The sequence below is a fragment of the Lissotriton vulgaris genome, chromosome 2_1, assembly GCF_964263255.1.
Source record: "Lissotriton vulgaris chromosome 2_1, aLisVul1.2, whole genome shotgun sequence".
In the NCBI taxonomy this organism is placed as follows: domain Eukaryota; kingdom Metazoa; phylum Chordata; class Amphibia; order Caudata; family Salamandridae; genus Lissotriton; species Lissotriton vulgaris.
In genome coordinates this window covers 679482595-679496387 of record NC_141687.1, presented here as the reverse complement: position 1 = coordinate 679496387, position 13793 = coordinate 679482595, and the positions used below count along the sequence as shown (strand labels likewise).

The 13793-nt window shown below is 44.2% G+C and overlaps 1 protein-coding gene across 2 annotated transcripts in view; it reads right to left on the bottom strand.

The window, feature by feature from the left end:
- The window catches only part of SPON1 (spondin 1), a 1234287-nt gene that overhangs the window by 1085199 nt on the left and 135295 nt on the right, over positions 1-13793 (bottom strand). For both annotated transcript variants that reach the window (XM_086955876.1, XM_086955877.1), the window contains exon 2: positions 1742-1848. In XM_086955876.1, coding sequence (XP_086812002.1) covers positions 1742-1848 — 107 coding nt within the window. The remainder of the gene's footprint in view (positions 1-1741; positions 1849-13793) is intronic.

Below are 13793 nucleotides of genomic sequence, written 5' to 3'. Positions count from 1 at the left end.
GTTTGTTGCGGAGTTGCTTCCTTCAGAAGCCTGTCATTCGGTCCTTTGCTCCTAGTTGGGATCTGCCTCTGGTTTTGGGGGCTTTGCAGGGGGCTCCCTTTGAGCCTCTACTGGAGGTGTCTTTGAGGTTTCTGACAATCAAGGTGCTGTTCCTGGTGGCAATTACGTCGGCTAGGCGGATTGGGGAGTTGGGCTCCTTGCTTCGTTCGGCCCCTTTTTTACGTTTCTTTCCTGATCGGGTGGTACTGCGGCCTGATCCTTCCTTTGTTCCCAAGGTCCCTTCCTCTTTTCACTGCTCTGCGGATCTGCAGTGCCAGCCCCCCCCCCCCCGCACCATTCCAGTCAGGCAGGCTCGAGTCAGAGGCAGAGCAGCAGTCTGTCAGGGCCGCTCAGCCTCTGCCAGCCTCACGGGGGCCCGCACCATTCCTGCTGCCAACCTCACGGGGCCCGGTCAGGACTGTCCACGGGGGCCCCGGCCGGGACCGTCCATAATTTTAAAATCAATCATGATTAAGGGGCCCCGGCGGGGCCCCCTGGAGCGCATGGCCCCCCCACAACGCAGAGGCTGCGGGTGCTTGTGTTACGCCCCTGCACCTCACCTACTGAAGTAATTCTAGTATTTAAGTGACACAATTACATTTTCTCCATACATTACTTTCAATTAAGAACTATTTCCTGAAACACATTCAGAAGCTTGAAATATTGTGAAAATCGGATCCTAAATAAAATTATGGGTTGCATTTCAGCTAAAAGAATATGTATAAACGATATATTATGCATGGCATGAGCTTTCTAACATCAATCAGGGTTTTTTTTTAATTTGCATCTGACAACTATGGCAACAGATTCATGTGTAAATACATGCACACATTAACAAATAAAAATAGATCCTCATTAACACTATAAAGCTTCAGGACATAATTACTACTGTGTCTCAAATGTATTAAAAAACGTGGGTCGTTATAATTAATTACACATACTTTTCTTAAGTAGGTGAAGGTCTCAGAAATCTGCCAGGAGGACTTAAAATAAATTGTTTTGCAAGTATACTGGCTACCCACATGACATTACCATTGGAAATCCAGGAAAAAATGTTGCTGTAGTCAGAATTAATACTCTTGTAAGTGTGTGATGGTTAGCAGTGTGTTGGTACTCTCATTGGCAGCGCTGGCAGGGGCAGTGGCTGGTGCAAGTGGCAGTGGCCTCCTGAGGAGGGCACTGGCAGTGATGTTTGATTTTTACAAATTAAGCACTGGCGAGATGTTAGCATGCCTCCTCTTCTTCTAACACGTTTCCAAAAAGTAACACAAGATTTCAGAATCCACACTTTTACCACCCATGACTTCACCCACAGATAGACAAGCCTTCAAGGCGCAATAGACAAACCACACTGGCAGTGTATGTCTGCCCTCCTTGCCCACCTCATGTTGCCTGTCCTACTGTCTTTGTCACTTGAGGAGCACTTCGGACAGGCTGGCCGAGGGGGTGGTTCTGGGGCCATCCTTATGGTCCCCATTTGGCCCTCACAAAGCCTGGAGCTGCATCCTGCCGACACTCAATGACACAGATGAACCCTGAAGACAGGACATAGGCTTCATAGAAAAATACCTTCATTATAAACAGGTAGTTTTAACGTTACGCTGAAAACAGAAGTGTTGTTGTGGGTGTACTTTTTTTAAATCAAAAACACATTAACATTTTACATTGTTGGGAAAATACAAATAAGATATCTTCCTCTTACCTGAAAGGACCCTGCATGATCATCCTCTTTCTCCCCCTCCCGGCCCTCTTTTAACGCAATGAGTGTGAACCCTCTGAAGTATGCTGGAGCGGTGGCAGAAAGTGTAACTAAGGAGAGAGAAAATGCAACAGATTATTCATTCAATCATTATGAAAATATATTGTTAATATTATAGTGAGGAATCTGCATTGTAAACCCATAACACAACAAAACAAATACAACACCTGGAATGGCAAATTCATTCTCAGCTAAAATAACAATGTTCTTATTGTAATTCAAATAATCTTTGTTTACTCTTCGGGTGACCTTTTAAGTCTGTCAATGTGAAGGGTACATATAATTGCATGGGTTGGCATGGTTCATGGACAAATCTATTTCCTAAGCGTAACAAAGAACGCACTATGCATAGTTTGCTAGGTTGAAGAAACGAAATCAGTTGTCTACCCAAAGATGTTCTTACAGCAAACTTCGTATTTGTAAAAACAAAGCTAGCACTGTAACCAAACAAGCCACAACATAAACGTTCCATATCCTAGGGGGCAGGGAAGAGCTTGCCTTGAGCCAAAATGGCTGTGGCCTTCTGAAGATCTGGTGCAACCCCCATTCAAGACCTCATCCTGCTGCGGCAGGCCACAGGCGGTGGGAACAGTGCTTATACTTAGGCACTGGGAAGATGGTGGTGGCTCGATTGTAGCACCAGGCTGCAAGCGAGCAGAGCCCTCTTGCACTTCTTTGGGTAAGGTCAAAGGTGAAACCAGCTGGCAGGGGCTGGCTAAAGCACAGGAGGGAGAGTGCCTGTGATGTGACACAAGATCAAACGGAGGGAGACAGTGCTCCACTCACAATTGGTGGGGTGTCCAACCATGGAAACATTGTTGCATTTAAAGGAATCTTCAAGGAGGACAAAATAAATTGTCATGCCTAGAGCAGGCATGTGAAGGCATTAAAATGTGGGTGGCAACAACAGAAAGCAACTTGAGGACCATTGAGCTTGGGTTGATGAAAGTGAAGAACACATCATGGTGGCTTTTTTCAATTTCCCTTCCTATGTCTTCCTTTGAGATTCCAAAAAGTTTACAATTATTGACTGAGATCTATGTTTTTATACCTCTTTCAATTATGATTGAACATTTTGAGATTGCTGACTGTGTCCTTTGTTCTATTGGCAACAGTATCGAATACAAAATTATTTAAACCTTAATTTGGAACCGCAAGGATACAGAGATGAAAATAACACCTTTAATTTTCTTGAGCTTTCCAGCGAACAATCTCATATTACTACTGCCCATGACAGGAACGGATCCAACTAAGGTCAGTGGGAGCCAGGTGACTACCATTCACCTAAGTTTGATCCGTTCCTGTTATGGGCACTTGGCCCAGCTACAAATTTGTCACAATGTATTTATCGGCACAGCACCAAGACCACCCACCTCGCAGCCCTGATGACATCCACTCCCTCCTCTACCGGGGTAAAACAGCAGCCCTCATCCACCTGGACCTCTCAGCCACCTTCAACACCATCTCCCACTGCACCCTAAGCACAACACTCCATGACGCCGGCATCCATGACAAAGCCCTGGATTCGATCCGCTCCTTCCTCACCGGTCAAACACAGCGAGTCAGACTACCACCATTGCTCTCAGAATCCATGGTCCCAGGGCTCAGCCCTGAGCCCCACCCTCTTCAACGAATACATGGCCCCACTAGCAGCATTCATCAGAGACCCAACATGGTCTCCTACGCTGACAACACCCAGCTGATCCTCACCCTCAGCAATGAACCCACAGCCGCCAGAGACAACTGCCACAACACAATGAAGGCTGTCGCCACCTGGATGAGAGACAGCTGCCTCAATCTCAACTTGGACAAGACCAAAGTCCTCATCCAGGGACCCACTCCCTCTTCTTGGGATGAGTCCTGTTGGCCCGCTGCACTAGGAACAACCCCCACACCCACGAACCACACACAAAACCTCTGCATCAAACTGGACTCCTCACTCATAATGAACCACCAGAATGATGTTGTCTTCCCATCGTGCCTGCTCGAAAGACCTTCAGAAGGGTCCCCAGCGAATCCAGAAAGACGGTCATCCACATGCTCATCAGCAGCAGACTTGACTACAAAAGCGCACTCTTTGCCCTTATCACCCAGAAACTCCTCAGGAAACTACACAACGTTCAAAACGCTGCAGCCAGACTGGTCCTCAACATACCCCACTGCAGTCACATCACGGAACACCTGCGAGAACTCCAGTCAACAAAAGGTTAACATTCAAGCTCTTCACAACGCAGGACCAGCATATCTGAACCACCGCCTCACATTCCATGTACCCATCAGAAACCTCTGCTCTGCCCAACCTGCCCTGGCCACCGTCACACATATCCGCAAGACCAGGACCGGAGGAAGATCCTTCTCCTACCTTGCCACCAAGACCTGGAACACACTGCCTTGCCACTTCAAGCAAGCCCCATTGCTGACCCAATTCAGGAAGGATCTCAAGACCCGGCTCTTCGACTAAACCCCAGTGCCCAGACGGATCATCAACTCCCTCCCCCTGCGCCTTGAGACCCTCACGGTTAGTAGTCGCGCTATATAAACCATAATTGATTGATTGATTAAATCCGAGTTTGGGGGCTGAGATATGTCCCCCAAGCACTAAGGCAGTGAGAGAAAGTAAGACAAGCACATCGGCTCATTTTACTTTCTCTTTAGTGTAATGATGCCAGCATGCCCTGCGCCCTGAGCATCATTACACTAAAGAGTGAAAGAAGACTCAGGCTGCTCAGAAAAGTTGGAACAGCCCGAGTTCAACATATAATAAAGGAATCCCTCTGGTGCTTTGCACCTGCGGGGCCTTTATTTACCTCCCCAGTGTGGACCAATGGCCGTCAGACGCACTGGGGAGGTAGTGAGGGTGTGGCCCATTGACTGGCACCCACACTGAAGGGGTTAATCACAATGACATAATAGCGCAGTAACTTTTTTTGCATATTTTCATTCATGTCTTTTAAAATCGAGACATAAAGCATTAAAGCTCCCACACATCAGTGAAGCAAACTCTCAACACCAAGATACTTAAGTGTATTTGATATAATGTCATCTGGGTAATCAGTATAATTCTCTTTACCATATTTGATGACTTCTTATGGCCTCCTAAACTACTAATTAGGCATGTGCAGAATTTTAAGTATCATTATAAAAATTTACAAACTTTATATAATGTAAAATTCACAAAATGCTTGACATTTGACAATATGCAATTTATTTTTTGCAAGTAGGACCACTTTCCTGGTGGTTTCTCCTATGACTTTTTATGTGAGGTATGCGCTTGCGTAATAATAATTGAATGCAAGTTACGGGTGAACCCCATATAACCCCATATAATGCAGAAATTTGTGGATTAAAAACCTGGTGTGATTTTCCGCACTCCTACTTCTCATCTGCCAAGAGATACAATTTATAGATCAAGCATTTGAGACGTCTTGAATATACTTTAGTATGTACTTATATGTGTATGTACTTTGTGGTTCTGGAGATCAGCCCTAGGACTTGTCTGCTTCCACTTAGGGACTTTTTTCTGTTCAACTGCCCCTATTTAACTGTCTTGATAGAAAACGACCATCAAAGGTCGATAAAATACCAGAATCACTTTAGCATTCTCTAGATTCCAGTCCATAGAAATTGTCTTCCACAAGCACCCTAGACAATAATATCTTTTTCAAATCTTGTATTTTCAGTGATATGACCACCGAAGGTCCTGATTTTATATTAAAAACAGAGATTTGCACTATACAATTTCCCACTGAAAGGCAATATTTCTCTCCATGTGTTCCCACACATAACATGTCACGCAGTTTGGTGCTTACTTTCCCTCCATGTTAAAGAATAGTAGATGTTTCAGCACGCAGGCTAATGCGTTGCATAGCTAAATACATATAAGGTCCCAAAGGCGAGACCGTTTGCATTGCAAATGCTTGTTTTTGTGCCTGCATGGCAATCCCCACTCAAAAACCTTCCTATTGTAAGTCTTAGCAGATGTTAATGTTCCATGTTCGAATAGTATCCTGGCTTTTTACTCCATTTTGACCTCTTGTATTACAAACCTTTACTGCAGAGAAAATCACTGTAATTTTCTGCCTTGCCTCTGACCCTGAGTCACATCTGGATGCTTGGAACCCACGTGTTTCCCCCTTCAGTGGAGCTTTTAAGTTCAATCGACAGCAAAGAAACAGCTGCTTCCTTCATGCTGACCTGAGGCTGCAGTTGTTAGAAATACCTCTGCTTTTTTTCCGCCAGAGTTATGTTATTTTTTCTCATCACATACATGGGAATTACCTTGTAAATTACACGAATTCACTGCCATGAATCATACGTTAGTGTTTTTTATGTTTCAAATTATACAGCGGTGATCAAATTAGAAAGTCTGAGAGCTTTCTACTCTAAGCCTCGCAGACTGCAAACCTTGCCAAAGTCAGCAGAAGTTCAATCATTATAAATATAATGTTGGTTTAATTATATGACCAGTATCAATATTTGTAAGATTTCAATGTGATCATTTCTTACAGCTTAAAAAGCCTGTTAACTAGTGTTTGAGCCTCATGTTCTCTCAGCAACGCCAGAAGTGAAGCTAACGTGTATTACATGAACACAAACAGAGCTGGCTTCGGGGTGCAGCTCCCGTGGTACTTTTTTATCCAAGAGCGAACATTTTTTTTGTGATCTGATATCCATTCTTGTTTGTCATTAACATTAAAAACAGCTAGAACCACGGCCAATTTAAAATTGCATTTAGGACTACATGAAATAGTATTCCTGCAGTGCCCTTTTACGTACTCTTACATTCATTGCTTAATTTGAGCCAGGGGTGCCAGGTGGGACTTATTTTTCATTGTTCGACTTTGACTTCGATCAAAAAAAGAGAAAGGCAGAAAAGGGGGAGAGACGAGGGGAAGAGAAAGACTGAAAACTAGTGATAAAGGGAGACATCAGAGATTAAAAATAGCATGTAAGAGTGAAATAAAGGGACAGGAAGTGCATGTGATGGATGAAAGAGACTCAAGGTGGAATTACGACTTGGTATTCAGCAACCCCGATATTACACAGCAAACTCCCAAGGAACATAGTGGGTCCTGGCATTCATTCTTCTACAAATAAAGCCCTGCTTACATGCTGTAGTGAACTTGCCCCAAACCATCTACCAGGGGCGTATTCAAGAGTAATTATTAGAAATCTAAAGGACTGTGATTTCTTCTTTACACTTTTACTAATAAAGAGTGGGACGTTTCGGGCCCATTCACGAAAGCATGCAACAGTACCTAACAGACTCCCCTTGTAGTACTGTTTCCCAGACCCATCAATGCCTTTGTGACTGATGGGTACAAAAGGGGGTGGTGATGGACGGAGAATCTGAATCAATCAAACACTCACACCCAGTCAAAAGATCTGGGTTTAATCCATCACCGTTCTTTAGCCCACTCTGCCATCCCAGTTCACACATGGCTATATGCAAATCAGTCTGACCCTGTGCCTCATGGGAACAGTCCAGCCCGAACTGCCAAGCCATGTCTTCCCTGGACTGAAAACAAGCTTCCGAGGACCGCTATCTGGCATTCCAGGCGTCTTCAGCCCGGCTTGCTTGAATCTAGTGGCACAGTGAGCAAGGGACTCAAAAGCGGTACAAAAGGGGGTGGTGATGGACGGAGCATCTGAATCAATCAAACACTCACACCCAGTCAAAAGATCTGGGTTTAATCCATCACCGTTCTTTAGCCCACTCTGCCACCCCAGTTCAGACATGGCTATATGCAAATCAGTCTGACCCTGTGCCTCATGGGAACAGTCCAGCCCGAACTGCCAAGCCATGTCTTCCCTGGACCGGAAACAAGCTTCCGAGGACCAGTTTCTGGCATTCCAGCCGTCTTCAGCCCGGCTTGCTTGAATCCAGTGGCAAAGTGAGCAAGGGACTCACGTCTGAGCATACCCTGCCACACTTATGGCAGCCAAAAGCGGTACAAAAGGGGGTGGTGATGGACGGAGCATCTGAATCAATCAAACACTCACACCCAGTCAAAAGATCTGGGTTTAATCCATCACGGTTCTTTAGCCCACTCTGCCACCCCAGTTCAGACATGGCTATATGCAAATCAGTCTGACCCTGTGCCTCATGGGAACAGTCCAGCCCGAACTGCCAAGCCATGTCTTCCCTGGACCGGAAACAAGCTTCCGAGGACCAGTTTCTGGCATTCCAGCCGTCTTCAGCCCGGCTTGCTTGAATCCAGTGGCAAAGTGAGTAAGGGACTCACGTCTGAGCATACCCTGCCACACTTATGGCAGCCAAAAGCGGTACAAAAGGGGGTGGTGATGGACGGAGCATCTGAATCAATCAAACACTCACACCCAGTCAAAAGATCTGGGTTTAATCCATCACCGTTCTTTAGCCCACTCTGCCACCCCAGTTCAGACATGGCTATATGCAAATCAGTCTGAACCTGTGCCTCATGGGAACAGTCCAGCCCGAACTGCCAAGCCATGTCTTCCCTGGACCGGAAACAAGCTTCCGAGGACCGGTTTATGGCATTCCAGCCATCTTCAGCCCGGCTTGCTGGAATCCAGTGGCAAAGTGAGCAAGGGACTTGTTGCTGAGCATACCCTGCCACACTTATGGCGGCCAAAAGCGATACAAAAGGGGGTGGTGATGGACGGAGCATCTGAATCAATCAAACACTCACACCCAGTCAAAAGATCTGGGTTTAATCCATCACCGTTCTTTAGCCCACTCTGCCATCCCAGTTCAGACATGGCTATATGCAAATCAGTCTGACCCTGTGCCTCATGGGAACAGTCCAGCCCGAACTGCCAAGCCATGTCTTCCCTGGACCAGAAACAAGCTTCCGAGGACTGGTTTTGTGACTGATGGAGCAAGGATTCGCACGAAAAGCGACTTGCCTGTATCATGAACCTCAAATAACCCTAACTATATAATCAACATGTTCGTCTTACTAATTATTTTCTTTTCCCTTTGACATTGGGTATACGAGTGAAGCTTGCTTATGTGTTTTCTAATACTGATACGTTTGCATCTAAAATGGCTGCTGCTACGCAGGAATTTCTACTGCGCATGCGTCTGTCATACCCACGTGATATGACGTACTCGCAGTTTTGGAGGGAAGTCTGTCGCATCTGCGCACTAGTGTTAATATGGCTCCTCTGTGTTCTCACCTGAAAGAGGCTTGCACTGCTGCTTTTGCTAAGCTGTTCGTTCTGCTTAATCCTAATGGTATAGTTTATTATAAAGTAACGGGTATAGTGTAGAAATTCATGGTATACAGTATAATCATTTATTCTGTGTTCTAAAACTGTTTCTTTTCCATTTCATGTTGCACTTTGACACTTGGCCTGACTCGTAATGCTGTACTCCATCTTGGTTAAAACTGAGGCTGAGCGAGATTCTCCAGTCTCAAGAACAAGTTACTTTGGACTATTGCCAAGGAGCTGACTGCCTAGAAGATGCTCCTGGGAAAGTTGTTTAACGAACTCTAAATTGAATACATTGTAATCGTCAATAGAACATCCATTGTTAGATAGAAGAAATCGGCATGAGAACCTGAATTTGATGGCTGTGAACATAAATTTGAATAAGGAGACGAAGAAAGTCTAAACGTTAGGTGGTGTGATGACCTGTCCTCCTCCTTTGTCCAATTGAAATTGGGAATCCTTACACTCGCAACATTGGGGGGTGGTACACTGACCTGAAAAACAGTATAATTAGCGTAGGTTTAGCGAGAGAAATCGTCCGACTTGTCTGAATAGCTGACCTGTCCCTGGCCCAATGCACTCAGTAGGTGACTAAGAGCAGAGGGCTGCGGAGCACGGCCTTGTATATCTATGGACAGCGTCTGAAGCCTTTAAATGCTGCTCTGCTAGCTGATGGGAGCTGTCACTGACGTTCCTGTGCCACAACTATTCTAGACCGACCAGATTGGTGCAGTCAGTGCACGTGATTGCTTGTTCTTCGGTCTTTGACATCCCTGTGTGAGAGAATTCTGCACTGCCATTTCAGCACTGCCAGTGCCGTAAACCAATGCAGTCAGTGCTTCTGAAATGCTGCTGGTCATTTGGTACCTGTTTGGTGCATTTTAAAACCTACAACAGTGGCAGGTTTTCAGGCATGCTCCTGCTAAATTTTTATTACTTAAATATTTGGATGTCAGAAAATGTAGACCTATATTTTCCATAGTAAGACAAACTGAGAAAGTACACATGTATGCACTTTTTTCCTCGATGGTGGCAATATATTTGTCCATCAAGGAACCACTTCCCTTCACACCCCTAACCATTTTATCTTTCACAACCTGTAAAGGGGTTTACTTTTCCCTCCACTATTAATAAGAGTAAATCTTTGCATGCTTGAGTTAAACTTACAAGTGCAAATATTTAGAAAAAATATGGTGTTCAGATTTGGATCGCTTGAAGTATTTTTAATTGATTGGCATGAGTTTCTTTTTCCTTTTACAATTTCTGTGAGTGTTTCCATTCATTCCTTCTGTTTATTTTGATTCTCTTCCAAATTCTTTTACTGGTCTTCTAACATCTCGAGCTTACATTTCCATGCTTACCCTCCACAAGATTCAAACGCAGAGAGGCATAGACAAACTCTAAATGTTTGAGAAGGTGATCATTTCCTATTCCAACTACAGTTTTCAAATATTTGAGTAAAGTGTGTGTGATGTTTGCAGTACTTTCGACAAAGGGGAATAGTAAAAATACTCAGGTCAGTGCATGTCTGACATGTTTTTGCACTTGCTGATTAGATTGAGGGGCAATAGCAGTTGGGGAACTTGAACAGAGACCCAGCGCTCCCATTCTAAACACATGAGGAGGGCAACAGGGTTCTTACAGGCACTTCACATGACTAGTGAGTTCCATTTTCATAAAATCCATGCAGCAAGAAGCTATTTCGATATTTGTAAGGGATTTTACTATTATTCCAGTCTATGGGAGAACCATGGCTCTTGAACCCAGTCAGGAAAGGTGCACCTGCTCGAGCGTTCCCTGTAAACCATATGCCGGGTGCAGGTTCCATCAAACTCTGTAAGTCAAGAGAGGATGTTCATGAGAGGGCCTCTGTTCAGCATAAGGTCTGTGCATGAGAGGTATGGGAGTCTCAGAAGCCACTCACCACATTCTGCAAGGGTGCCCCATCATTTCTACATTACACCAGTGCTGTATGCTTAAAAAGATAGCTTTTGGGTCATTTCCCACTACTTCAGCACATGTTCTACCTTATCCTAGATTCACCTTCATAGTACAAGTATGTAAGCAAGTTTTAATTCATTGTCAGCCAAACATTTTGCTTCATCAGGTTTATAATAACTCTTACTATTAGACCGGACATTCTTGGTGTGGTATTCCCACAGACTTTTTGCCCTCACTCCCTGATTGCTACATTTAATATACTTTTAAATCCCAACTTATATGGCACTATCTGTAGCGCAAGCCTGAAAATTAAGGGCCACTAGTGGACTGCAGCATTTATCCCATCCACTAAAGTAACCTTTTAAAACATGTCTCAAGCTTGCTACTGCCATTTTGACTTTGCAAGATAAACCTTTTGCCAGGCTTAAACCTTAATTTTTTAATACTTATTAGTTAGCCCTAAAGGCTTATGGGGTAGGGTGCATGGTATGTAAAAAAGTAAGACATGTGTTTAAGTTTTATAAACCCTTACAGTGAGAAACAGTGGGTTACCTTATTACACTTAATAAGTGATAATTCATTTTGAGACCGGACAGAGAAATGCTGCTTCCACTCAAACAAAATGCCATTTTAAATCCTCTTTAATGTTAAAGTCGGATTTTAGGTTAGTATTCTGAAAATGCCACTTTTAGAAAGTTGTCATTGTTCTGCCTAAAACAAATGTGCCTTTGTCCAGAATTACATGGCTGTGAATTGTTCTCCTGCAGGGTTTTGTGCATTCCTTCCAGACATAGAGACAAAATAGGCCTAGGTGTAGAGGGAGAAGGTCTTCCTGACAGGATGGCTAGGGAGGAGTTGTGTCCTGCCCTAAGTACACTTCAATGACCCTGCCTGCATCAAAAACAAAGGGACTTGACACCAGGCCTGTTTTTGTCCCTTGTCATCCCCCAACATTTTGGAGCCAAAACCAGGGGAAGGGGAAGAACTGACAAGAACCAGTTTGAGGGATAGGCCAGGGAATTCCCTCATACAAAGGTATACAAGTGGCAGCTTCAGAACCTCTCACCAGAACACTACGAGATCTGTGGAAGATTCAGAAGAAGGACTGCCCTACTGTCTTAAGAAGGAAGTCTGGACCTCCTTGCCTTGAACCCAGACTTCCCAGAAGTGACTCAAATGGTCGGTTGGTTAATCTCCTGTTTGAGACACAAAGTCAGAAGAAGCTTCCATAAGCCTCCCTGCAACTGACCAGGTGACTAGCACCAACTGGACCTGCCTGAGTCCTGCTTCTGGCTTCTTCTGAAGTGTGTTCTGATCCCCAAGAGGTGTTCCGAGGTCCAGGACCATTGGCTGGCCTCAGAGTGTACTTCTACTGACCTCAAGTTGAAGATTCAGAGGTTTTGGGCTGCTCACAATCATAAAGTGACCTCTTCACACTGTGAAATTACCACTGAAATAACTGCCACGTGAAGCTCCAGAGGGACCTGCTCTTTGTGGTGACAGCAACGGTCACCAACAACCACCAAAACAAATTTCCAATGAAACCTGTGCTTTGCACCAACAGTGACTGCCTATGACAATTGGCAAGGCAAAGTTTCAGTGACCACCAATTCTCCAAACTACAACAGCAGCTTGTAACCTCTTGCCATCCTCTACCAATGTGAGCAGCAGCTCCTCACGTGAATTTTAAAAGGTAACTCTTCAATGAGACAAACCTGATCGCTGTATCTGGCCTGTGCTCCACTGCAGTCAACCTGAACTTGTGACTTTGTCCTGGTCCAGTGCAAACAAATAAATGTGAGTGGCACATTGATCTTTTTGGTGCTATTTTCACCTAGAACTTTATAAATGTATAACTCTGGTTCTACTGATTGGATTTTGCCTTTTTTGGTGTCATTTTATTTATTTAAATGAACTCTATTTTATCTAAATTCGTTTGGGATTTTTCTTTAATTTGTTTTCACATTATAACTGCTTGAGTGCTAACTCATTTACACATTGCCTTCAAGTTAAGCCTGACTACTTGTGCGTGAAGCTACCAGTGGGTTAAACACAGGTTTATTTTGTGACTTTTGTGGTTCACCCTGACATCAATTGTGTTTATTATTTGAGTAGGGTTCTGTGAATGGGTTTGTGCATAGTTGTGTGTGAGTGATTGTATAAAAGGTTCCATGGGGTGTGAGTGGGAGTGTTAGTGATTTTGTGGATGATGTCACGAGTGATGTCATCCGAGATGTCTTGAGTGATGTCATCATTGAAGTCACTGACCATGTCATGAGTGAAGTAGTATGTGAGCTCATAAGCAGTGTATTGTGGTGGCATGAGTTATAGTTAGCTCAGCTAACTATAACTGCTGAATTTCACTGGTTTTGTATGAGTGAAACCTGAGTCTAACTATTACGCACCTGAAACCTTTGCTTTTTTAGTGAATTTCTAAGGTTATTTTAATTCAGTTTCCTATCTATAATGTCCCTGTAACCTTTGTTTTTTTTCAGTGAATTTCTATGTTTTTTTAAATGCTAATTCGTAACTATAAAGTCCCTGTAATCTTTGTGTTTTCAGTGAATTTCTATGGTTTTTGAAGCAGTAATGATGTTTGTAGAGTGGTGGAGAAAGGTGGTGGGCCTCTGACCAGCTATCAGGATCCAATTTGTGTAGGACTTACAGAAAGTACCAGAAGGGCTTCTTGGCCCCCAGTGTACCTCAGCATCCAAGAGGACGTCATTCCCCAAACAGTAATGCACCAGGAGATGCGTTTGCAGAATGGTGGAGTGAGGGGCCGAGGCCTCCAAAGACCTCTTAGCAATCCCTCTGTGTGGTACTTACTGGAGGTAGCAGGAGGGCTAGTTGGCCCCCA